This window comes from Platalea leucorodia, assembly GCF_965183815.1.
Source record: "Platalea leucorodia genome assembly, chromosome: 8".
NCBI lineage: Eukaryota > Metazoa > Chordata > Aves > Pelecaniformes > Threskiornithidae > Platalea > Platalea leucorodia.
Genome location: NC_138830.1, coordinates 37,891,458 through 37,917,067, shown reverse-complemented (window position 1 = coordinate 37,917,067; position 25,610 = coordinate 37,891,458). Strand labels below are relative to the sequence as shown.

At 38.4% G+C, this 25,610-nt stretch overlaps 1 protein-coding gene across 1 annotated transcript in view; it reads left to right on the top strand.

Moving 5' to 3' along the window:
- SLC6A2 (solute carrier family 6 member 2) overlaps positions 1-25,610 on the top strand; it is a gene marked incomplete at its 5' end in the record, with an annotated part of 73,830 nt that overhangs the window by 27,895 nt on the left and 20,325 nt on the right. Inside the window, 6 exons of the mRNA XM_082319624.1 lie at positions 1,087-1,324; positions 14,310-14,448; positions 15,267-15,401; positions 20,138-20,241; positions 22,859-22,983; positions 23,755-23,867. Of these exons, the coding sequence (XP_082175750.1) occupies positions 1,087-1,324; positions 14,310-14,448; positions 15,267-15,401; positions 20,138-20,241; positions 22,859-22,983; positions 23,755-23,867 (854 nt within the window). The remainder of the gene's footprint in view (positions 1-1,086; positions 1,325-14,309; positions 14,449-15,266; positions 15,402-20,137; positions 20,242-22,858; positions 22,984-23,754; positions 23,868-25,610) is intronic.

Here is a 25,610-nt window from a genome sequence, read left to right as displayed (position 1 = left end):
AAAAACTAAACTGAAGTAGAGGTAAAGGTTTACACTTAGGAGCTGTGACAGTACAGTGATGACAGCCATAAAACAGCTGTAGCTGTACCTGTTATATATACAACTATATATGTATGTTATACATACAACTTTGGGGTAGGATTCAGAGAACAATGCTGTGCACAGAGTAAAGGAAGAATGATACAAGCCAAGGTAAAGCAAGCTTCCTGAACAATTCTGGCAACAAACTTTCATTCTGCTCTGACATCGGTACCAAAGCTTCCTCCCAAACCATTGGATAACGTCCATTTTCATGAGGAGAACATGCACTCTCTGGGTCTCTCTCGCTAAAGGCACCCTCCAAGCACACTTCACAGCACGCAAAAATACAAAACAAATGTTCAAAGTCAAAAGAGAATGCTAACAGTGGGGATTCTGTAATCCTGGGGAGATAATGAAATAGTTTGAAGGTCCACACACAGTTTAGCCCCAAGCTTGATATTCACCAAGATTTACTAGCATGCCCAAGAACCACTTGAGCCCCTCACTGGAACAGCACAGACTGTTGCATGCATGTTTTGGACCTACTTACAAGCCGACAGAAGCCAATCTGGAGAGTAACAATGGGAAAGAAACAGAAGAGGGATCTGTGTCTGTTCCAAACTAGCTCAGGGTGGGAATGGGAGGCATAGGGAAACTTCACTTAAGTCTTGAGCTTTACTTTTCCAAGAAAAGTTGCCAAGGACTCTGACATTATGAAGTGAGTTTCACTCCTAACATGGGCTTGCAATCTTCTGCATTGGAAGCAAATCAGCAACAGAGTTGTACAATAGCAAATTTTGACATTGCACTGCTTAATTTCTTTTTCTGGCAAACATCTGGATATGCTAAAAGCCAGTTATTTTCCAAAATCATTAATGTAATTTTTAGTTTTAAGGTCAGTGACACTGTGTCCGCATGTGTGTATGTAAATGTCAAAAATTCCTTTTATTGGTCTGAAGATCTAAAATGAATTTGCAACCATGTATGGCTGACTTTAACTACAGTGTTTGCATATACTGTTGGACATAAAATGCAATGTATAATCTAGTTTTCCTTTGTCTTCAGGTGTAGGCTATGCAGTGATACTCATAGCTCTTTACGTGGGTTTCTACTACAACGTTATCATAGCTTGGTCTCTGTATTATCTATTTTCATCATTCACATTTGAGCTCCCCTGGACAAACTGCGACAACAGTTGGAACAGCCCAAACTGTACAGATCCCAAACTCTTCAATGCATCAGTGCTTGGGAATGGTACCAAATACTCCAAGTACAAGCTCACTCCTGCAGCTGAATTTTATGAGTAAGTGTGGACTTGACTTTGCTATTTATACAAAATTCAATGTCTAACAGTGTTTCCTCCGGAAGGTAAAATAGCTAGCATCCAGCCTCTAATATAAGCATAAGACTAAGGTTAAGATGCAGTTGCAACGTTGATCTGTATTCCTGTGTGATTAAGACTCTTGCCTCTGCAAGCTTTGTTTTTTCCAGTACAAATGCAATACTTGCCACTGAGCAATATGGAATTGGACAAGACACACATCCTCCCTGATGTTTCATTTTTACCCGCACCAACTTTGCCAGGGCAAGGAAACACAGGAATATTCCGACAAAGACAACTGCATGCCAAACTGAGCTGATTTTAAGGCTTTAAAATAATCATTTGTTCAACAGACTTGGCCTGTTTCTCCACTTGCAAAATATCTCAGAGCAGACCTCTGTTTGCTTAGCTGCTTCAATAGTTCAATGAAGTGAGATGAAGCACTGAGCAGGGAGGAGAGCACCACAGTTGCAGAAAGACGGGCTTTTTCTAATTCCTAAGCAAAAGAGTATTCTGCAAAATGGGCCAAAACAGGCAAAGGCACACTCAAATCCAACACTTGGAATCAAAACCAAAAAGTTATATAAATTAACAACTGAACTATAAAACAAAGATATCAATCTGTGTATAAACAATTGCATGATGGACCTCCAGGGGAAAATGGGATTTGCTTAGGATAAAGAAAGAAGGGTAAGCATCAGGCTAATTAAATCAGCTGTTGAATTAATCTAAATAATCAATTAATATTTCTGTGTTGGGAATGGAAGGATATCAGGGCACACACCTGCTGAGCAGCGAGTCCTAACCTGTAGAAACAAAGGGACACCACTGTTACCGTAAATAACCTAGTGTGTGTTACACCATGCCTGGTTACAGCAGGGACCTTGAGGTCTGTGCTTATAGCTCTGAAACATTTGTGGCTGCTATTGCTCCTCTGAGGACAGCACAGTGAAAGATCAGTAGTGATACATAAACTGTTGGCAGGGGTTTGGGTAAACTAAACTCAGTGCTTTGAAAACAATAAGGGGGGTTGAGTTCAAAGGAACTCACTACAATGGCAAATAATGGCAGCTAGGAAATCTACTGCCCTTACACAGACAATATGTGATGTGTTCATAACTCAAATGTAAAGAGAGATCATTTATAGCTAAAGGCTATATACGCATATAGTCAGTTACAGAACCTTTGAAATGAACTATAAGAAATTATACATTCAGCATCTTCAAACGAAGAACTGCATTATTACAGAACTTTCACGTGAACAGCATTTAAAAAAAAGGTTTTCTTTATAAATTTCTTGTGCTTAAGCCTTTGTAAAGCAAAATACCATCCCTATATCCTTGCTTTGCTCCTTTATGATTTTAAGCGGTTCCTCTCATTTTCTGTTATCACACCATGCTTGGGGTATGATTTTGAATTTGTAGCAGGTGAGCTAGTGGTAGAATCTGTTCACAATGTTTTGATTCAGTTCCACTGATCTGGGGAGCAGCTCACTTTGTGATTCTGTCTGTACATTGAAACTTGAAATATTAGGGTTCTTTCCTTACCATGAAATAGATTCAAGGTTCAGTTTTCAGAAGGTAAGAATAAAAAGGGAATTTGACATTTCATTATGCTTTGATCCCTGAATTTTGGGGCAGTAATTAAGTCCCTAGGTCTTGTACATATTAGCAACTAGATTATATTGCAAAAATGAGAAGAATAACCACTCAAGTAACACAATCTATAACATCTGTTTCCCCAGCTGTAAAAACAGGGAATCACAAGGGGCACTACGTTCACTTATCCAGTATTTGGATTAGCTCATCAAGTCCAGCTGTAAAGCTCAGGTGTGGACCCAAACTTGCGCAAAATTGTAGCGTATTCAGATCCAAGCTAACAAAGACAGCCCAATTCAGAAAGCAGTGTTTCTTCTCTTATATCAAATAACCTAACTCATTCCCATGGTCTTTTTATAACAGGGAGAGCTGAATCTTCTGATTGTAAAGTTTCATATTATATGGAACAGGGTCAGGAAATAGAAGTGATGATGTAATGTTAAACTTGCATCAGTATAATGAATTTACAAAATGATGCACCATTTTTGAATACAGTATATTGTTAAGCAATAGTTCAAGTAAGGGTCTTGAACTACCTTCCCTCTGAAAACCCCTTCAAGTAAAGGCTGAATATTCCTTTAAGAATATTGGGTGTCCTTATATCATATTGCACTACTGCTTGAACAACTGCTGAACTTGACCCAAGTGTTTGTGTAGGAATCACACCCGATTCTTCCTGGTAGATAGCCATTAGTCACTTTTAATCAACAAATCTTTGCCAGAGGAGAACTACAGTTCCTGACAGAATAGTTTGTGTCAGGTCAGTCTATTCCTCACAGCTAGAAATCCTAAATTATCGACTGGATAGCTAATTGATCCTTACTCAGTAATACTGCGGATGAGTAAGGGTTTTTAAGTAACAGCATTATCAACAGTTTCCAAATTCTATGATCATGTCTACTTTCTTAAGGTTTGTACTGCTATCCAGTGTTGCCAGATATTAGCAATAACAGAAACAATTACTTTTGGGGCAATAGATTTAATATAGCAGATTTCAGATTTTGAATTTTGATCAGTTATATAGAGAAACAAGGAAATAGAGCAGCTACTTTTATACCAGAGGGAAATCAAACTATGCCACACTACGGTATGATAATTAGCATTATTAAAACAGAGACTGCAAACAGCAATAGCACTGGTGCCCACTGCAAAAATATCATAGAAAGGGAGTGATTTTGTCAGTGGAGGTTAAAATAAGTTCCATTGTTCTCCTCAGTACTACCAAGGCATAGGAGAAACCATCCAAGTTGGAGTATTCGGGGCCATGTTTTCAACCACAGTAAACAGCACAATAAGAACTTGGTGCTCTGTGTTACTGGGATGCACTGCAGCTTATGGAAAACTTGTTAAGAATGCTGAAGGCCCAAGCACTTAAGTCTTCAGCCTCAAGACTACATGGGAAGTGGTACAGCTTGAACTTGATTCTCTAGGTTGTGTATTTACATCAAGAACATATGCAAACTTTTGCCTTCTGGTGAATTGGAAGCAGGGAGACCAAAAACACCAAACATCTATTTTGCAGGTGGAGAATGACTGAAAAGAGGTATTTCCAAAATAGGCCACAAGCAGAAAGCTGGTGTGGTTACCCTTAAGAGAAACACACACCACTTTTCTTTGGGACATGATTCTTTCACACAAAGCTGGCCCGACCATGAAATTAGAGTAGATTATTTCCTAAAACCATGCAGCTGCCAGAGCCAACTGTCTCTATCTCCACCAGCACAGGAATAAACTGTAGGAAGAGGTGGGAGTACCGTGATGTGGCAGCTCACTGAATACTTCAAGAAAGACACCTCTAAGTTCAACAGAAATATGCTGATTCTCACCACTTATATTGAGTGAGAGAAGGGAAAACTTGCTAAGAATCTAGGCCAGATCTTTCAGCTGTCCAGTGTTTGGCAGGGAGGGAAAGCAGGGAGAAATCTCTAAGCCTCAGACTTGGAAGAAATCACTTCAAATTGCAATTTCCAAGCCAAGGCAGTGACAGGAGGACTTTGACGAACATATTTGGCTTTTGTTTTCAAGCCTTAAGAGTTGGGCAATAATTCAGGTTGAAGTGGTTCTACACTTAGGCTTTCTAAAGTGTTTCATTTTACTAAGCCCGGTTTCAGTCATTCAGGCTTAATTCAGGCCAAGGTGCCACTGACGTCAACTGGACAGTTGCTTACAACAGGAATACAGCATGGAATGGGACCTCTACAATACCTCATTATAGATGGTTAAAATCAATTATAAACTATTTGTACACTGCAAACTTAGCAAAGCAAGCACTCCAAAATCTGATAACAACTGGTGCCCTACTGCTAGTAATAGTCAGTCATAAGAGAAATCCAGTTAGGAATAAAATGTGAATTCCACATTTCTTTGGAGACACATATTACTTTAATTACTTCCCTCTTCAGAGGTTTGGAATTAAACACAAAAAAAAAGCAAAGGACCTTCTATCCTTTCAACATATATTAAAATAATTCATTATAGACTTTTTTTGGGAGAACACAAGTGCATCACTGCAAAAAAAAGTTCCCCTATCTACTCCATATCACTCCTATTTAAATACTTTATCTGAAAATGGGCATACTTTATATTTGTTCTCTCCATTCTTGTGTCTGGGAAAAGTTTGTTACCATCTTGCTTTCATTTATGCTGATAATTAAAAAATACCAGTTTGGAGGAACAAAAGCAGTAGTCTTCTCATGAGGTACTGCGCCTGTAAAAAATCATGATCTGTTGTAGGAACAAATCCTGGCAATTTTTTAAACAAAACAGTGAAATTGTCAACAAATGTTTTGAGCTACGGCTATTTTCCTCTGATAGGAATTTTTTTTAGGACTGTAATCCATTCTTTCTGTGTAAGAAATAAAACACATTTTCAGAGGGAAATTTTCATGCCAGCTTCAGTAAAGGAAATTCACAGAATTCACAAGTCTGCCCAGATGTGAGTAATTACAGCTACCTAGGAACAAGGAATAAAGACAACGTTCAGTCACGGCAGTCTATGTCTATCGTATTTATGAACATAAATTTATGAGGTGTGTGTGAACCAAGAATATCCTGAAAAAAAACTCACCCTGTACAGCAAAGGTAACTTTTATAGACCAATAGGTTTGTGCTTTGGGGTAAGAGTCTTCACAGGAAATACCACCACAGGCCAAAGGGTCCGCATAGTTCAGTGGCACGTCAAATGGAGTGATCAACACTGTGTGCTCCAAAGGAAGATGGAGGAACCTATCCCCATACAACAAGCGTTAAGCAACCTCTCCCAAAAGAGAGAAAACATCATTTCAAAAGTAAGCATAAGGAGTTGTCCTGGTTTCAGCTGCTTTTAAATGCTTACAAAAACTGAATCAGATGACAAGAACTAATGAGAGTGGATAGGCCTATATTCTGCCAATCACATCTGTTAAGAAAAGACTCTAAGCTCATGCTAAACATGATCAGCAGTTCTCAATGATATACCACCTTCCTGGACAACAAACCTCCACTGAATACATCTGAAGCTTCTTTAAGAGGTTTCTCCACAGAACATTCATACCTTATAAACTAATTTGAGAGTTTGTAAGCAACAAGAAATTAAGAACCTCTCTAGACATCTCGACTTACTCATCTTTTGCATCTTAATTGAAAGGAAAGCTATCAGATGTTTCCGACAGGTTTGAAGTTGAGTAGCAGTCATCTGTTTACCTTCATAGAGATCACGCAATCAAAGACTAACAATAATTCTAGCCAGCTTCTGTACCTTCACCCCTAGAAAATCCCCTGAATGTAACAGAACTCCTCCTCTGATTTCAGTGGGCTTAGAATCAGGCACATTATTTAATACTTTACGTGGGAAATTTACAGCCACATCGCTGAAATAGCGATAAGCAAGCTGCCTCACAAATCAATTCAATATTAACTGCACAGGAATATTTAGGGAGTGTTTGGGTGCATTGTTTATACATCCATAGCCTGAGCCTAACATATTTGCATCCCTAGACATTGTACATTTACTTTTTGACTGCGTTGACTTTTTTGGACTCAGTAACTAACTAACTCAATCTTTCTCCTTTTGACTCGGTGCACAGAAATTTCTGGTACAAATATTTATGTGCATAAAATAAAAACAGCTATTCCACAAATATTTACATGCATAGCTTTGAAATTTACTTTTCACATATGTTCACATCTTCACATTTGTTGAGCATTTACTTACACAAAGAGAAAAGAAATTAAATGCAAGTACAGTGGAAGTCAATCCATGTAAGTGTGTACACATGTTCTTAGGCTTTGGACAGCTTTATGGAAATGATTCCTAAATCACAACACGCCCTTGTGTAGCAAGTCCAGAAGACTGGAAGAATGACCATTTTGCCAACTTAAATTTGCCGGGGGGCTTTATGAGATATTGCAGATGTCAAGAGCTGCACGTTATGCTGCACGCAATTGGCTTGCTTTGTGCTAACTCGTAGGCGGAATCCTAACTGCTTATGTCTACATACAGAATCCTATGCAGTTTGGTAGTGGTACTAGGCTCTGGGCAATAATTACAGCAGCTGAGGTGAGTGCTGCAGCACGTCCCCCATATTACCTTGGATTTGAAATCCTGGCAAGCAGAAGCAGAGCCTTTCTCTGCGGAACATCTCCACCTGCACATATTGCTCAAGGCAAAGCCAATAAAGGTGTTGCACACAACAAAACACCCATTTATTTGTATTCACCTGATTCTCATCAAATGTTCTCTATGACACAGTACTGACATAGTATCACCACTAGTGTTTTATGTGTTGCTTCCCACAGGGGAAGTGTTTGCTCATCTGAAACTATCACATCTAAGCATTAATCCATGAAAAGGTTACAAACTTAACCTCACTGCGTAAAGGACCAAGCATTACAACAAATGTCAAACCATAAAGTGAGCATTCATTTGTTTAAATGTGTCAGCGGTCCTCAGTTTGTGGCACATGGGCCTATTCCTGTGGTTGACTTTCTTCTGGCAACTGTGTGTCTTTCCACATAGCTCTTCTGAACTCAGTAAAGCTTCATGAAAGCTCAACAGCTTCTTTGGAGAGGCTGGGGCTCTTCCTTCATGACCCTCCTGTCTAGGGCAGTGCATGGCCCAGTGAGAATGCTGACTGAAGCACCATTTAACTTGGTGACTAAGGGCTAGGGCAGTTAGGAGCACATGGGCTCTGTTTTGCTACCTATCCTCAAACAATAAACTTCTCAGGAGTTCAGTATTCATTAGATCTACAGAGGGGTGCAATTCAAGTGTTTCCATTCTATCTGCAAATCTCAGTACAATGGGTTTAAAAGCAGATTTTGAAAAACTCTTTTTTCAGAGTGCTTTGCAGACTTGAATGTGCTGAAGTGTGGCACAAATAGCAAGGGAGGTCAGAATTTTTACGTTAATGGGAGAATTAAGCTGGGTAAGGACTTAAGTGAGTTGAGATAAACATTCTCAGTGAATGAAGAGTTTAGTCCTAGTGGCCACATCTAATTTCAGGAATATTGTGATTCAAAAAAAGAAATACCATTTCATTTAGTACAAATAATAAATATGCCAACCAGAGTGCCACTGGTAAATTATCTTTCTGTAAGAGATTCAAAATGTAGCTTTAAGTCCATTACATGGCTCCATTCTCCAACACAAGAGGGAGCTGAAATATCTAGAGAAGCAGAAGAACCCAGACAACAAAGGTGTTGGCAAAAGACAATGCAATATCCAACAGAGCTGGAGTGACTATGTCCAGCTGAACCCAGGCTGGCTGCTGCAGAGCCCTGGCAGGCCTCTGAAGCCTGCCCAGCACTCCAGGGTGGAGGAGAGGTACGTAGTGCGCATGTAGCACTGCACATCAGATGGCTCGGCACCACTCTCCTATGTTCTTGGCTGTGGGAGAGCACTCTCCTAGAGCCAGGCTATCCTGCGTTGCAGTGATGCCATACCCAGAGCTCTTTACAAAGCACCGAGAGGCACCCAAGCATCAGACAGCAGCTGTATGTATGGCAGAGCTGGGTGTGAGCCAGGCTAACCCTGTCGCACTTTGCTGACTTCACGTGGAGCCACTCTGCTATCTCTGCACTGCAGCCCTAGCCCCAGAATTACAGTGAGGAGACACTGGTGTTCAGTCTGCATGGAGCCAATGCAGGTCTGCAGGGTTCGTACCACAAGCTCTGCCCCACACAGCTGTGGATATACACCTGGTAGATGCAAAGTGCTGTGGAAACACTACAGTGGAATTTAAGCAGTGCTGTACCTGAAGTAAAAATACCTGGAGCCTGGCAAACTCGGTGTAAAAAGAACTCCATCCACAGCTGCTTAAAGCAGATAACCTAACCTTCCATGGATAAAAGAACCAACTGTATTTTATACTCTGAAGGAAACTGGCAGGAATGACAACTGAACTATGGTTGCCCAAATATATAACACAAGAGATGCACGTAGGAGAGCCTTCTAATTGAGTACAATTATCATGCTTCAAATTGCCTTCTAAATTGAGTATGCAATTTAATTTCTATAGATTGCACACTGTATACACTGACAGTCCTTTTAGCATCTTCAATATACAATTTGCATTAAGTTTTAAATCATAAAAAACTAGTCTAACTACCAGAATAGGGAACAGAGCTCAGGAGACCAGGACTATATCTATTTATATCTTAGCCAATTTGCTGATACTTACTCTATGCAAGCCATTTGGATTTGATCCCGTAAAAGTGACTACTAACTTTCAGAAGTACTTGGAAGTTCTTAAAAGTACTTAAGTTTTTATAAGTACTTAATATGTTAACTAACAAATGTATTTGTTAGTTAACATACTAATTTGCAGACAAGTTGATGACATTTTTGCAATCTGAACAAATCTGTTAAAACACATCTAAAAATTGTTTAGATGAATGACACCCTTCTATCGGTCACATCAGATTTAGGCAAATAACTTTTGCCTTTAATAAAAAAAGAAAGAATGAGCCTATAGAGCTGTGTAATCATATTTGGATTGAAACCTAAAATTATAATTGATTTGGGATTGGTAAAACAAGGCCTACTCCAAGACCTTTAACTTGATCTGCTTGTACAAAACCTTCTAAATTTTCAAAATAGAATCATGTAAATCTCCCTAGGGATGAATAATACAAGACTCCTTAGAAAGTCCTTAGAAAGAACCAGTCTGACAAAAAAGTCTAGGAGAATTCTACACCTAAAACTCTTACCTCCTGTTTTCTGGCTATGGTTTAAATATTTTGGAGTGAACAAGATACAGAGTAATTTTCAGATCACAACCCTTGGCATTTCTTTTTCCTTTGGTTTAGTTCCCTGTTTATACTCAAACACTCACCACTTCCATAAAGAGTATGTTCTGAATTGCTCAGAGTGGAGACAAAGCAAAGGTTTATAATATTCCTCATTTTATAGATGGGAACACTAAGACACAGAGAAGAATTTATTGGTTCCAACATTACCTATTATTAGAACGATGACTGGATCCTTCATTTACTGAGTCCCACTGAGCACCTGCCCTCCTGCCTCCTGGATAATTTGTCTTTAGTAGGGTTTATGTACGAATACCGAACAGCTGGGCTTCCTGTTGGCTCTTTGCAATCTGACACCAAATTAAAGAGCACCCAAGTGCTGCACAAAGACAAAACAGAAGACAGAGCTACCAGCAAACGAATTGCTGTTTGCCGGTTTCAATGGAGGTGAACTATCTCCCTTTAGCTGAGTGCAGTGTGGAAGTAAGGCAAGAAGTGGTGCCAGAGTTATTGGGTGACTAGGGGAATCTTCGCAGCAGAGAGCACAGGGAAGGAGAGGACCAGAAGAAATCTCCCAAAGAGAGAAACCAGAATCTCTGAATGCAGCTTCAATCTGAAATCCCTTCACATTCCTGCCTCTCTCGCAGATAGGCAGAAAGACTCTTGGGACCCCTATTCCCAGTGATGTACAGTCTCAAAGTCATTGCAAATGTAATTCACACTCCCTTACATGGCAAGCAGTCTTAGCGTAAATCAGGCTCCTCTGCACAAATACCTGATAAAAAAAAAAGTTAATTTCATATCTCTAGTGCATGTTCTTTGAATCTTGGTGCTGTACTAACTAAATATTGCTAGAGCTCTGACTAGAATATCAGAAAGCTTAAACAATTTATTAGCTCCACTTGTATTTTGCTCAGCATAATACGATAGGTCCATGTTCTACTCTGTCAGCTCCATCTGTTAATGTTTATTCTCAAACTTTCCCCCATAACATTTTCTTCTCCTTTTTGCATGTATTTCTCATCTACTTTCATTCTTTTCTCAATAACGACAATCTGCAGGCAAAATACTAATTCTAGTTGTCTTACTGCCTCTGATTTTTCCTTTCTCTTTGACTCAGACTTGTGAATTACACACATTTTTTTCTCCAAAAAATGACTGTTTTTCAAAGAACATTACAGAGCTAGAGCCTTCAAACCAAGAAGATGTAGTCTATCTAATACTGTGGCCGCTGCTTCTCTCCTCCATCTCTTCAGATGTCAGCACATCTTAACCTCAATCACAGTCTAGCATTAGGTCTTCTATGCTTTATGGTGCCACTGGAACAGAAATGTAGCTTCTAATAGGTAAACATTCATGAGCTACTTCCCAGCAACCCTCAAAAAGGGCATCTTTTGGAAAGCTTCTGACTTATCTTCAGAGGTTACAATGAAAAACAAATAAGAAAAAAGGAAAAGGAAGCAAAACGCGGCAGAATTACAGCTCAGAAACAGCAGCTGTCTATGAAGATTTCCTTGCTTAGCTGCCCAGTTACACAGCTGTTTTGACTGGTTACAAAAGTATTTTTCTCTTCTTATTTTATGATCCCTTACCCTGATTAAGGGAGCAGAACTCTTGGAATGGAGATTCTCCTGAAAATCCTGGGAATCCCACATTTGAAATGGCAGTTCTGGCAAGTGTTCCAAACAGTAAAATGCATTGCTAGCTGCTTCTTGGAAAGCAAACACACAAGGCAGCAGGCTTCTTTACAAATCCCGAAAAATATTTGGGCAAGAAGAATAAAAAGTTAAATGGGCACAAAGAATGCAAGTTCAGATTCAGGTTTTCTGAGCAGATATCTACACAACATAATACAAAGGACTTTCTTTACAACATCCAGCTCTGGTAGCAATAGCAGTGTAACTCTGATAGCACAGATTGCCAATCCCCTCCCAAGATCCTGGACAAGTGTTCTGATGAGAGGCCTGTGAAGCTTTTCCCAGCTACACTTATCACTGCCCAAGCTCGTAAATTTAGAATGGAATCGGGCATCCCTGCCCAGGTTTCACTTACACCTGTGGATCCTCTGGGAAATTATACTTTATTAGCAGAAATACAAGTAGTTTTCACTCGCATTCTAAGCAAAAGTTGAATGAGACCTTCCTATTTATTTACATTTAACTAAAGATGATAGGTTTTTAGATGAGGTATCAAGAAGCCTGCCTCTGTTTTACTGTTTCTACAGGTAACAGCTATACTGTTATATAGCTAATATTGTTGTATAATAAGAGTTAAACTCACCTCATACTTTCTAAATAGAACATTCTTGAATATATGCCACAAACACATGGTCACTACCCTTTTAAGGCCTCGCTTGTTATTAGCCTTAAAATGCAACAGAAACAGATCAGCCGCTTAATTTAGGAGGATGCTTTCTACAAGTATCATTTATCCAACCTGGGATAAATCATAGAAACAGTCCAAAAATACAGCATTTCTTATTAAACATGAGAAACTACAGAAACAGAACTATCACAATTCTTAGTTGATCATATCTTGATGCTTTAGGAATCAAAAGGTAATTGTATGCAACTCTTTCCTATTACTAGATGGATCGTTCTAATGGTCCTTAATTTTCCCAGCATATTTCTACAGTTTAAGTAGTACAGAGACATTTTTCAGTTTTCCCCATTTAGCTGACACAGGTTTACCCTATCTTGGAACTTATTCAACTATCTCACTCATCTCTGACTTGATAAGACAAGTGCTTAAGTTAATTCTGAAGCACCATCTATCTACTAAGAGACTGTATGCAGACAGCCAATAAGGCTGGAATTAGACTCCCCAGGATTTAGTCTCTGCATGTCTGCAGTCATGCAGGGCAAATCACTCAGTACTTCAGTTTCTCTAAAATGTGGTTATCTTCATAAAACATGTCAAGGTCTTCCAGTGAAAAGGGCTTCTTTGATTTGATTTGTTTGTACTATCATGGTGATAAGAAAAGCCAACAGAGATCAACTTTCTATTTTACCCAAAAAGTGGATAGCAAATAAAACGTGAGAGAGAAAGGGGAGGAGACAAGGAAGGTCATGACCATTTTATCTGGATGGCCCTGAAACACTAAGAAATTGAATCCCTGAGCCAGCATCCTGTAGATCTGTCTCAGAACCAGGAGTTAGCTCTGCAATTCTCCCCTAGTGCAGGGCTCCAGCCGCAATGCCATTCCTCTTTTCAAATACAGCATTCAGTAAAGCAAAGTATTTTTGCATTTTTTAGATTTGAAAAAGCAGCAAGAGACATTTCAATAGCATAGAACTGAGTTAAAGCAAGGGAGAGCCGCCATAAAAATCTCTCCCATATCCCTGTGCCTTTTGCACACAATGTGTTTTGACAACTCTAACTGTAGATATCACCAGTCATGGGGACAAACACTCTTTTCTACACTTTAATCCATTTCATTGTATAGATCTCAAAAGAATTAGCCTGCCCTGGTAAGCAACAGAATTTCCTCTGCTATCACTCCACTATCTCAGCGAACAACACAGAGCACTATATCCAATTTAAATTTACCAACTGTTGCTTTTCCTATCCAACCACTTTTTTGCAGCCTCACAATAGCCTATTCAAAAAGAAATTGAAAGTAACTTTGGAACTGCCCAAGTGGCAGGAAGCCAGCTGTTTGCTTATCTAGAATCACAAAATAATTAAGGTTGAAAGAGATCTCTGAAGGTCATCTAATACAACTCCTTACCCAAAGCAAGGCTATCTTCAAAAGTAAATCAGTCTGCTCAAGGCCTTTACTGGCCAAGTTTTAAAATCTCCAAGGATGGAGATTCTCTGGGCATCTGTTCAGTATTCAAGCAAGAATCAACGAATGACATTTCCAAAATCCCCAAACACTTCCAGTGAAGGAGAGAAGAGAGTGCTATCATTATGGCACTATGATGCTAAATAGACACTGATGGGCAAGTGAGAACATAAAGGCATTGTGGGAAGAAGCACAATACATGGCTTCACCAAACAGGTTTCACTAACTGCTAGCGATGTCAGTAGGGCAGCTACTACTGCAGTGCAGCATCCATTTCTGCTGCCCACAGGATGAGTTACGTAAAAACCTTTTTCCCCCAGTGACTTCGCTTTGTTTCTGTGTATCTGGTATGTAGGCGAGGAGTTCTGCACCTGCATGAAAGCCGTGGAATCCATGACCTTGGCTTGCCTCGCTGGCAACTTTCCCTCTGCCTCTTGGTGGTGGTAATCATTCTTTTCTTTAGTCTGTGGAAAGGCGTGAAGACTTCAGGAAAGGTAGAGCTAATATTGTCCTTCTATCTCAACTATGTTCTTTGTCTCCTTTAAGAAGTCTCCTATTTTTAGAAAGCAAGAGACTAAATCACTGCTTCTGAGGGATCCTCGGGGACCAAAACATGTGAGAGGCCTTCATATATGTACAGTGGAAATACACAATCCAGATTCAGCCTTTATTTTATTTACAAGTTTTGCTTGTGTGATGTTCCAACTGGGAATTTTATTAGCATATTATTTTCAATTCGACATTAGTGGTCTCATCCAGGAAATATTTTGAAAGACTTTAAATTGTCTTAAACGTGCTTCCTATTCTTAGCCAAATGTACTAATGTTTCGATGGTTTAAGATGCTTTGGTTTTATTATATAAAATGCCATGACAAGAGAAATATCGGATGAAAGTAATTTGAAATTGCTCTTTGACATCCCTCAGAAAAGACCTCAACAGAAATTTTAAGGTTGGATACACCTGAGAGCTTTTTGTACATTTTCATGAAAGTATCACCTAACATCAGGCAATGACTGCACTTGTTTAGCAAACTAATATATAGCTGAACAGCTAATCATCAGTCTAACACACACTGGTAACATATAAGCGCTCCAAGTCTTCTGTTTGTCAAAACTGTCTCCTGCTGGTATCTGTAAACATACATAGGTAAAGACTCATGATACATAACAGCATTTTCCCACAAGATGTCCTATAAAGAGCTTCTCCATGGAACTGAATGGACAAAACCAAGAAAGTGCCAGCTGTATTTTTCACACATTCTTCAATCTTCTGTAACAGCTGATTAACCTTTTGGATCTCTGTTGTCTGCAGGTTGTTTGGATAACAGCCACTTTGCCTTACGTTGTATTATTTGTCTTGTTAATACATGGAATAACCCTGCCTGGTGCATACAATGGAATAAATGCATACCTGCACATAGATTTCAGAAGATTAAAAGAAGCCACAGTAAGTGTACTCTTCTGCTCTCATTCCCTTGTTATTATTAAACCTGTTGCCTCTGTTATTAAACCAGAAAATATTAGAGCTAATTTCTGAAATTATATAGCCATATTTCTGCTTTGGCATAAGCACTAGTCCACTGTCCCTGATAGTCTAACTTTCCAACACTCTCTGTAACAGGACTATCTCAGCTTGAACCCAAACTGTTCTGATCACAAAAAGAGCAGTTTCAGGTGTGGCAGTCCCTTAAAGTCCATGCTTTGACTGTGCACCCTGTCAACTGCGGTATCCTTTATACATGAAAATTGAGTCATGCAAAAATTTAATTCTCAAAAGGCTAAGGATTCCCTCAAGAAATCACTAGAGTAAACATTAACCTGGTAAACAAAAATCCTGGCCTATGAAAACCTTGCTAAACATACTAAGTCAGGACTAACTCACCTAATCATAGTCCTTTATAAAACTGAGATTTTCAATAGCATGATGTTCCTATCGTACTATTGAAACTAATGTACATTTCCCTGTATCATTCAACAACATTGCAAGACATTGTCATTAAATATATCCAAACCAACTCAATTTGTGGAGCACCTTGGAACTAAGAATTATTTCATCCACTGTAAAGAAAATTCTACGAGTATAGTCGGTAACTTATGAAATCACCAGCATTTCAGGCCTACGAAGAACAACAATCTGGTGACTACAGACAGATCTTACCACTATGCTATTCTAAAAATATTGTAAATCATTTATAAGACAGTGGTATCTCTGTGGATCGGTCATGAGGCCGTTCAAATGGTTACAAAACTGAAAAGCAAGGACATAGTTCTACTAGAAGGAAATGAACTGTCTCGAAAATTTGCAGCTTTCAGAGATGTCTGCAATCTGTACATACTTGCACTGTACATTTCCTATGCATCCTATCTTGACTTTTCCTGAATAATTAAAAAGGCAGACAAAGACCTTGCATGTTAGACTATGGACCTATTTTATATACTCTTAGCAAAACAATCCTTCCTTGGTTTTGTAATGCTAAATTTGGAAACTGGCATTTCTTCAACAACAGAAGTTATCACCAGAACCCAGACTCCATCTCACTCCATTTTGGAATAGTCAAACTGAACTTCAAATATGGGACTTTCATCCACCTTTGTCACCAAGGCGGCAGCCACCTCAGTAGTTCATGTTTATGCATACACATAAATACAAAGATGCAAGGATGAACAAAGGAGGTGCTTAAATTTTTCTCATGTATTTTAAGAGCTGTTTGGAAAAAAACATCACAAGTTCAACTACATGTCTATGGAGCTGTGCCAGCTTGCATCAGTTCAGAATCTAGGCCTCCATAATAATAGCTGCCTTCTGCTTTTGGAAGGATATTCTGTGCACTGCTCTTTCTTGGCTTATTATTTCTGCAGCTGCTATTTGGATGACCCTAAAGTTATTTGTTTCAAAGACTAAATTTTTCAGACAACAACAAAAAAAGTTGCTCTAGAATAATAAAAGGCTAAAGATCATTTATAAGGAGAAGTTTCACGAACTGCTTTGTTACATCAGCCTTTCTCCTGCTCGGAGACTGGGATACCTGCTGCTGCAATAGGCTTGTGTGTTTAATCTTTGTCCTCAGGCTCCAAAGAATAGAATCCCGCTTCAGTTCTATGTCAATATGTCCCTGAATCTTTCTGATCTATGATTTTTCTCCCAAATGAAAAATCTAACAAACATTGTAAGTCACAAACAGTAATGACCTACAGAGGGCTCTGCCAATCCTCTTCTAAAAGACCTTAGAGCATCCTGATCAGTGTCAATGTCTGCCTCATTTTACAGGGCCACATACCGCACAGCACTGAGCAAGCCCTGAGACACCTCAATTTTCAGGGATACTGAATCCATAAAGGGTGTCTCTATAAAAAGGAGAGAAAGATATTCACCTGATAACCTCTTAACTAGACCAATGCCTAGCTATGTTCCTTGCTGAAAGTCCAGAAGCTACGAAGCCGTAATACTCCGCTCCACTGCACAAATGGATACATTAAACATCTGTGTAAAACAGCAGCTGCAGTTCTGTTGTGCTAAAGGAATTGGTGTTAAATACAGAGTTAAATCAGATATGAGAAGACACTCACTCTTTCACACCTTAACAAGTTTCCTGAAGATTATATAACATCCGGGGGTACACACAACACTTCCTCTCCACACAGCACAGTAATTCTTTAAATCTACATACACAAGAAAGAATATGCACAAAAGTTATAATGGCATAAACAACAGTGAAGAAAGCTGGAAAGACTGATGACTGCCTCATATAAAATGTTTCTGTTTTTTCGTTTTTAATGCATATAAAACCAATATCCTATCATAAAATATATTAGACTATGCATCAATCAGAAGCCATTCAGCTGAAGTGAACAGAGAACGTGAGTGTAAACTGCAGAAGAACCAGCCCCACTGTCTGTTTCACATCCTGCTTTGTTATAACAAAGGGAATATTTTGCATTTAATCTTAGTTCTAAAGGAATCTCTGGTTTCTGCTCTTTTTTCGCCTCACCTTGATCTTCTCAATTTGTTTCCTAATCAGCTACTATAAGCCAAGACTCTTACTGCACAGATACTTAAGCATATGCATAACCCCTTTGGTAGGCAGCAGGTGCTAACCTCTTATTTGAATCAATAGGACTTAAGCAGGTGCTTGAATAATAAGAAAAGGGAAGTATGATGAGTACAACTCCACTGGCAAGACACAAAAGAGCTAGAGAACCACTAAAAATAAGTGCCTTATGGTGGCAGCATGCAGATCTAGTTATAGTTTAAGCAAAATTTATTTAAAAAAAAATTCAGAAACTTCATTAACAACACAAGTTATGGGAAGTTTTAAAAAACAAGAAAAACTATAGGAGGCGCTGCATCCCTCCTTCTGCACTCTTATCCACAGAAACGCTCTTCAGAGAGTACAACCCTATTTGATATCAACCTTCGCGTGGAGAGAGAACATTAAGATGTAACTGGGTATAGAAAAGGAATGAGCAAGGAATTAATTTTACAGGATTGTTTTGCTATTTAGTAAAAGAAATCAGTGATACCTAAAAGCTCTGTATGAACTGCAGTTTGAGAAAAATCATATCCACCTATCCACTGGTTTGCAATAAACACATTATAGATTGTTCTTCATATTATCTTTCAAGTAATTAACTCTCAACAGTCCATAAAATTAAGTTTCTCTACAAATCCAGAGTTCAATAAATTGTTCAGTCCTCAGCAGGCAGTAGCTGAAAGCATCTATCATCTATGTTAAGAAAAAATAGCATAAGTCCTTCGTCGTTGTGGCAAGGCAAGGGTCAGTCTCTTCTGCCAAGTAACAAGCAATAGGACGAGAGGAAACGGCCTCAAGTTGCACCAGGGGAGGTTTACGTTGGATATTAGGAAAAAATTCTTCACTGAAAGGGCAGTCAGGCACTGGCACAGGCTGCCCAGGGAAGTGGTTGAGTCCCCATCCCTGGAGGTATTTAAAAGAAGGGTAGACGTGGTGCTTAGGAACATGGTTTAGTGGTGGACTTGGCAGTGCTAGGTTAATGATTGGATTCAATGATCTTAAAGGTCTTTTCCAACCTAAACGATTCTATGATTCTATGATATGTCATGTTAGAATGGGATAAGGCGCTATCTTTCCACTGGGCCAAATGTGGAAGTTTAGCATTAAAATCCCAATGCAGATGGAGCTCATAAGCTGCTTAGATCTGTTAGAAAGCCGCAGCTGAATAGATACATTGGATCTGATTTTGTAGAGATGGATGGAGATGAAATGCAGTGCTTTTTGTAGTCTTGAGCACTTGACAGATTTAACCACATACTGAAGATCTCATTTTGAGAAATTTTGAGTATTATTCACTCCATTGACTTCATTACCCTTGTTGAAGATGCTTGTTTAAGTATCTCTGTAGCAACCAAATAAGTGAAGCCCTCATTAACCAGGGTAGACTATTTTCAGGCTTCTGATTCAGGAGACCAGCACTGTGGCATTGTTCCTGACTGCTGTCTGCACATCTTTAGTGGATGTTGGGCTGGAGGGTCACTTTAGAAAATTTTATAGCATTAAAAATATGTTTTCCCTATTGGACAATTCTTAAAATGACCAAGCTGCATCTAAACTGAAATTTAATGACTATCACAGGAATAACTCCATCTCCAGCTAAGTGGGAAATGTGACAGATAACCTGCCTGGTTCTGTTCACAGCATGTCAGTCATGCTTCAGCTTCTGAAACAACAAAGTATCTTATGAAGTGTACTAACAGTCCCATGAAGAAAGCTCTCTTAAGGGAAAGAAAATGTCCTGTAACTCTTGACCCATTAACTATTTTTAGTTTTCTGGTTGTACATTCCAAACTAACTTGGAACAAGAACTATTGGAAGTGTATTTCTGTCACCCGGGAGAAAAATCATGTAATCATTTCAGTACTCAGTAAAAGCTCAGAAGTACAGATCCAAGTGGTACACCCCACCGTGGTAGCAGTGTGCATGCACTGAGAACTTGCCCGCTACTTCGGCCCTTACCATTTCGGGTTAAGCCATTCCAGACCATGACTGTACTCCATGTGACATCTCATGAGGGCTGAGCAGCACTTACACTCCCATAAGTATGAATGCTGACGATTTTTCAAAAGCCAGTTGCCTTGTACACTCTTGCATTTCCCTGATGTATCTTTTGGGCTGAACTGACACTGACAATGTTGGTGTTATTATGCAGGTATGGATTGACGCAGCTACTCAGATATTTTACTCCTTAGGAGCCGGGTTTGGTGTTTTAATTGCATTTGCCAGTTACAATAAGTTTGACAACAACTGTTACAGGTAAGACAGCCTATTCTTTCATTACTGCTTCAGAATGATACCGTTTTACTCTAACTGCAGCTGGAATATGTACTAAGGTATCTTCAGTCATTTATTGATGATGGTCAGTCTTGTGTGGACATAGCAACAAACCCAAACCTTGAAACAGTCTTCCTTACTGAAATTTTTAGCAATGGGAACCTGCCAAGATCTCTGCTGTATAGCAAAACAGAATGGGATTAGGTTTGGACTTTAGACAGCTGTGTAAACTGTGCTTGTGTTTGCCTTTCAAAAGTACCATTAAGAGCATCAGTGAACACAGGATGAAGTCTTAGTGGTCCAGGAACTAAAAGCAGAAGGATTCCAGTTTCCAGAAGCGTTTCTGTGCTTTGGGATTATATTTCTAACATTTTATGTTGAGCTCCAATTTAGAATGCACTTCAAATCCAGTCAGTTTGTAAGTGTTTTGCTGAATCGCAGCCATGGAAATTCAACCAGAACTGCTCTGCACCTTCTGAGAACTTCCTACATTGAGAAGTTTTGTTAACATTCCATTTTGGAATGAAAACAAGCATCGCTTTAAAATTTCCCATGAAATATAAATTCAGAAAATACATGTATTATAAATACATTGTGAACTGAAGGATGGCAAAAAAATGTTAACATGGAAAGGTACAAGAAAATATATAGATTTGAACTGCCTTGAACAGATTAAAAGCCAAAATCATGGAATACTTCCACTGATTTCAGAGAGCTTTGTACTTAACCCAGAGCAACTTTAGGTTGCCAGCTGATTATTTGCAATAGGGTTTGAGAACCTGGTAATATTTGGTAATATTCTAACCCTTCAGTTAGAACGCTAGCCATAGCAGTCTTCCAAAATAACATTTGTCGTCTTCTGCAAATAATTTTGCATTAATCTCATAGCAGCTCCCTATATAATTGTTTTTGTTCTGTATTCTAATTTTGCTCTGAAATGGAAAAAAAAAAAACCACTTGAAACTAAGAAAACACCACAGACTATATATGACATCATATTATTTAGTTCCTAGCTTACTATATTTGTTCAGTGTTGTTGCTTCATAAGCCTTGCCGCTTCATAAGCCTTGCCTTCCCTGTAAGAGTAATGTGTAGTTTCATTAAATACTGTGTTTTAGTTCTAACCAGACAAGCAAACTTCAATTCAGTAGCATTTACAACACTTAAGAATATCCTTCTTTTGGTCAAATAACTCCATAATGTGCTGACATGTTTTGTTCAAAAGGCTTTCTTGAGACAAATTGAAAATAGTACTGTTTCCAAATGAAGGCCATGATTCAGCATTATACTACCCCATCTATGCTTCAACACACCTTCCTTGAGAGGAATAGTGTCAGTAATGTAAGGTAGGGTAACAATATTGAAAATCAGGGCCAGAAAATGTGAGAATCTGTACTTAAATTATGATCTAGTTTTACATGCAAAATACTGAGAGCTCAACTCTGTAAGGAGATAAGCATCACATAATCCAGTTATTGACTAAGCAAAAAGAAGCATTATTCACTTGCGTAAGAATGTTTTTGAATTGTGGGAAACGAGAAATACTGTTGCCATCTTATCAGTGACAAATACCTAGCAATTTTCTTCTTTAATGACTGAAAAGAATTTGAGTTTATGGGTCCTATCTGGTCTCTCTTGATCCTGCAGCTTTCCCTCAGGAAAACTTTAAGAATTGCAGGACATAAATTCTTCAATGTTATCAAAATAAAGTAATATATGGAAGAGGATCAAGTCTGGTGTATGGCACCTATGTTTTTGGGTCGTGTAACCGATGAAAGGAAATCATATTTACTCTCTGCTTATTAAAGCACTGGTTGGCATTACTGATGTTCACAGAGCCATGTCCTCTGTTCTAAAGGTCATATGCAGCAAAGGATTACATACAAGACACAGTGCAGATTAGGCAGACATCTAAAGACGTATGGTCTACTTATCTTCAAGCTAGGTTTGGTAATAGGGGTTGTTAATACCCAGGAAAACTCATACGTCTACCATAATACCATGGCAGACTGATTAAAAACCACAACTTTGTACAATCATTACTATATAATGCACACTGTATAATATTTAACTTTTCAACTAAATTCACTATTGTAACAATCTGATAAACAAGAGTTGTATTTTTTTTTTCAGAAAAGCCTAGCTGACTTTATAGATGAAGGGACCTCATTACAGGTTAAGGATGATTATCCAGTGCCATCTGAATGGCAGCACAGTTCGCTAAAAATGCACTGAAAATATTCCTGAATATCTGCTCACATGAACTGGTGAATAGTAAAGCTCTTTCACTGCAAGCCACTCTCGTGCTATACTACAGCTACCAGCTAAGATGATGACATTACTCTTTAATATCTTAATATTTAATATAGCTTTGTTGATTTTTTTTTTTTAACAGAACTCAGTTTTAAATCAAAATAGCAAGCAGAAGTATGTCATTTCCTAGCATAGTATGCTGATATGAGCTTTTGACCATCAGGATAATTGCACAATTAGCATTTTCACAAGAATCTTCCTATCACTATAAGACAATTCCCATCCAGTTCTTAAAGTGTGTTTTTTTTTTTTTTTTTCACTGGGCTGTTCTTCTCTCCATCATTAGGGATGCTTTGCTGACTAGTACCATTAACTGTGTCACAAGCTTCATCTCAGGATTCGCAATTTTCTCCATATTGGGCTACATGGCTCATGAGCACAAAGTTAAAATTGAGGATGTAGCCACTGAAGGTAGGAAGTTAATTTTATACTAGTTTTACCACTTTTTGTCCACCATTTCTTTGCAAATGTGTTTATATTTGTTTCAAAGAAGTATGTGAAAATCTCATGGAAGGGACCTGAATTAAATTACTTGGAACTAAAACTCTGTGTGTATAGCCTTGTTGAAATGTGAACTCTAAATGGTATTGACTCATCTCATCTCTACTGAACTGAGGTTCTCCAACATCTTGCCCCTCACAAGTTCAGCCTGTGCAACAAACAGGCATTTACCACTGCACAGTATCTTGTGAAAATATTGCTGTTCAGTGCCATAGGTTACTGTTTTGGATGGTTCTGGTAGGCTTAGCTGTAGAGTCCTTTCACTGGTAACAGGTCACCCATGATTTCAGTTCCTGTATCTCTCATCACATCCAAGAGTTCTCCTGCCAAACAGTGGAGTCCACATCCACAGGGTTCCTTCTCTACTACATACTTGAAAAAGAGCTAGTAAGGTTGTGAATCCCATAAAAGATTATTAGAAGTGGAAAAGAATGGGATAGATTTTTTTTAAATAAAAAACTGTCATGAGTACATTATTAAAGTATTTTGGATATATTTTTGGGATAATGCAAATTTTGTTTTAACAGCTACTCAGAGTGTGATGTGGACTGATGTAAAAGTCAACTTAGTCATAATTTATCTTATTATAACGAACACTTTTATGAAGCCAAGAAACATCATTTAGTAATACTGCGCTTTTTTTAATTTTTTTTAATTTTTTTATTTTTTTTTTTATTTCAGGAGCTGGTTTAGTTTTCATCCTGTATCCCGAGGCAATTTCAACTCTTTCAGGATCTACATTTTGGGCTGTGGTATTCTTCATCATGCTCCTTACTCTTGGCATCGACAGTTCTGTAAGTATTTTTTCCTTCCAGCCTTGACATTTTTCCTTTACTGTTATATTCTGTAACTGGAGAGGTATCAACCTTAAACAGGGGCTTTATTACATTTCAAATAAACATTCTGTACATTCCCTGAATCTGTTTTCACAGTCACAGCCAACATACCAATAGTATTACTCCTGGCAGTATATTCAAAGACTCACAATACTTAAGAGGTTTAGGAAAAGATCAAATCTTTTACAAGCCAGCAAATAATTACTCACTGCTGCTTTTTTATGACCTTACAGAGAGGCTGTTCATCAGCAATTATTACTATTTAAACATGACTGCTATGAACTATTACTACTCCGAACCTGCAATAAGGTTTTGGAACCCTACTTGCAAAACACAAGACACAGTAACATTGAGTAGAGTGGTTTCTAGAAGAGCTTTTTACATGTACTGGAATTCATTAATCTGCTCAAGATATACAATGTCTGAATGTAGTCTGATTTTTTTTCTACAAGCAATGATACAGAATTTCCTGTAAATTCACAATTCAAAAATCACAGCAGAATATTTCCATAGTGGTTTCATTTTACTACTATCTTACTGTAAAATGTCTAGTCTAATGAGTATATTTGCTCCTTCCATAATGTGATGACTTTTACTGTACCATGGTATTCAGGATCACAGAAACTTCAGCCCAGAAAATATCCCAAGTCCCCTAACAGCTTTTGTACTGCTTTGTTCTTGCCAAAGAGGCATCAAAGCATCCTGTTATATTTAGCGTAAAGGTTGATTAATTTCTGGGAAAAACAAACAAGGTCTTTAAGGAATGGTGAACCATGAACAAACATTCATCATTTTTAGTAGGGTAGGGGTTTCTTACTATTCTAAAGCATAGAAGTCTCTTTTGTAGTTCTGAATGTACAGAGCTGATCTGGGAATTTCTTGCTGGAAATGGCAAAAAAACCAGCGTTTCCATCGCTTACAACTTCAGAAAACTTTGTTCATTTTCGAGGACAAGAAAGGAACAGAATGAACTGACGTGGAGGAGAGCAAAACTAAGAAAAATGAGGTTGCAGCAGGAAGCTTTGATAATCATTGGCAAAAAGCTGAATGAGATCTTGTGGAGTGAGGTCTGAGCTGTAAAGGTCAGATTCAGGTCTAAATGTTTCTGAGGTGTCTGGATTTTTGGATTCCAGCTCAGGTTCAATGAAGTTTGTCTTCATACACCAAGATCTGAATCCTTATTCAAAACATGAAGCATAGAAAGAAGGGTTTAGCACAGTGGAAGGGCATGAATGACCAGTAGGAACTGGGCAGAATTACGAAGAAGAAAATACATGCTCAGAAGTGTTTAGATCCAAAACAGTTAACTTTGCAACAGCAGTAAATTTAAGGCAATGTAAAGAAACATTTGAGTGACAAAGACACAGAGCTTTAGATTGCAGAACACACTTTTCCTACGAGTGGAGAAAGTTCTTTCTTGTGGAGCTAATTAAAATACTATGAACTGATAAACTGTGGCCAAATTTAGCTGTTGCTTTCTAAAAGGGGAGGGATTTGCTTGTTCATGTTTTGTTCAGGATTTTTCGCCATTTACCTAAGAAAACTCAGGTCATGCAGTATTTTTTATGGTGGTCTTCTCAACTTTCCCCCCTACATTTGACTGATAAGTCCCTGAAGGGAAAATTAAAATTTTTAGAGGTAAAAAAAAGAAATTTCTAATAACCCCAAAGCTAAAGAGGAAGAATTATATATAGTTTTATG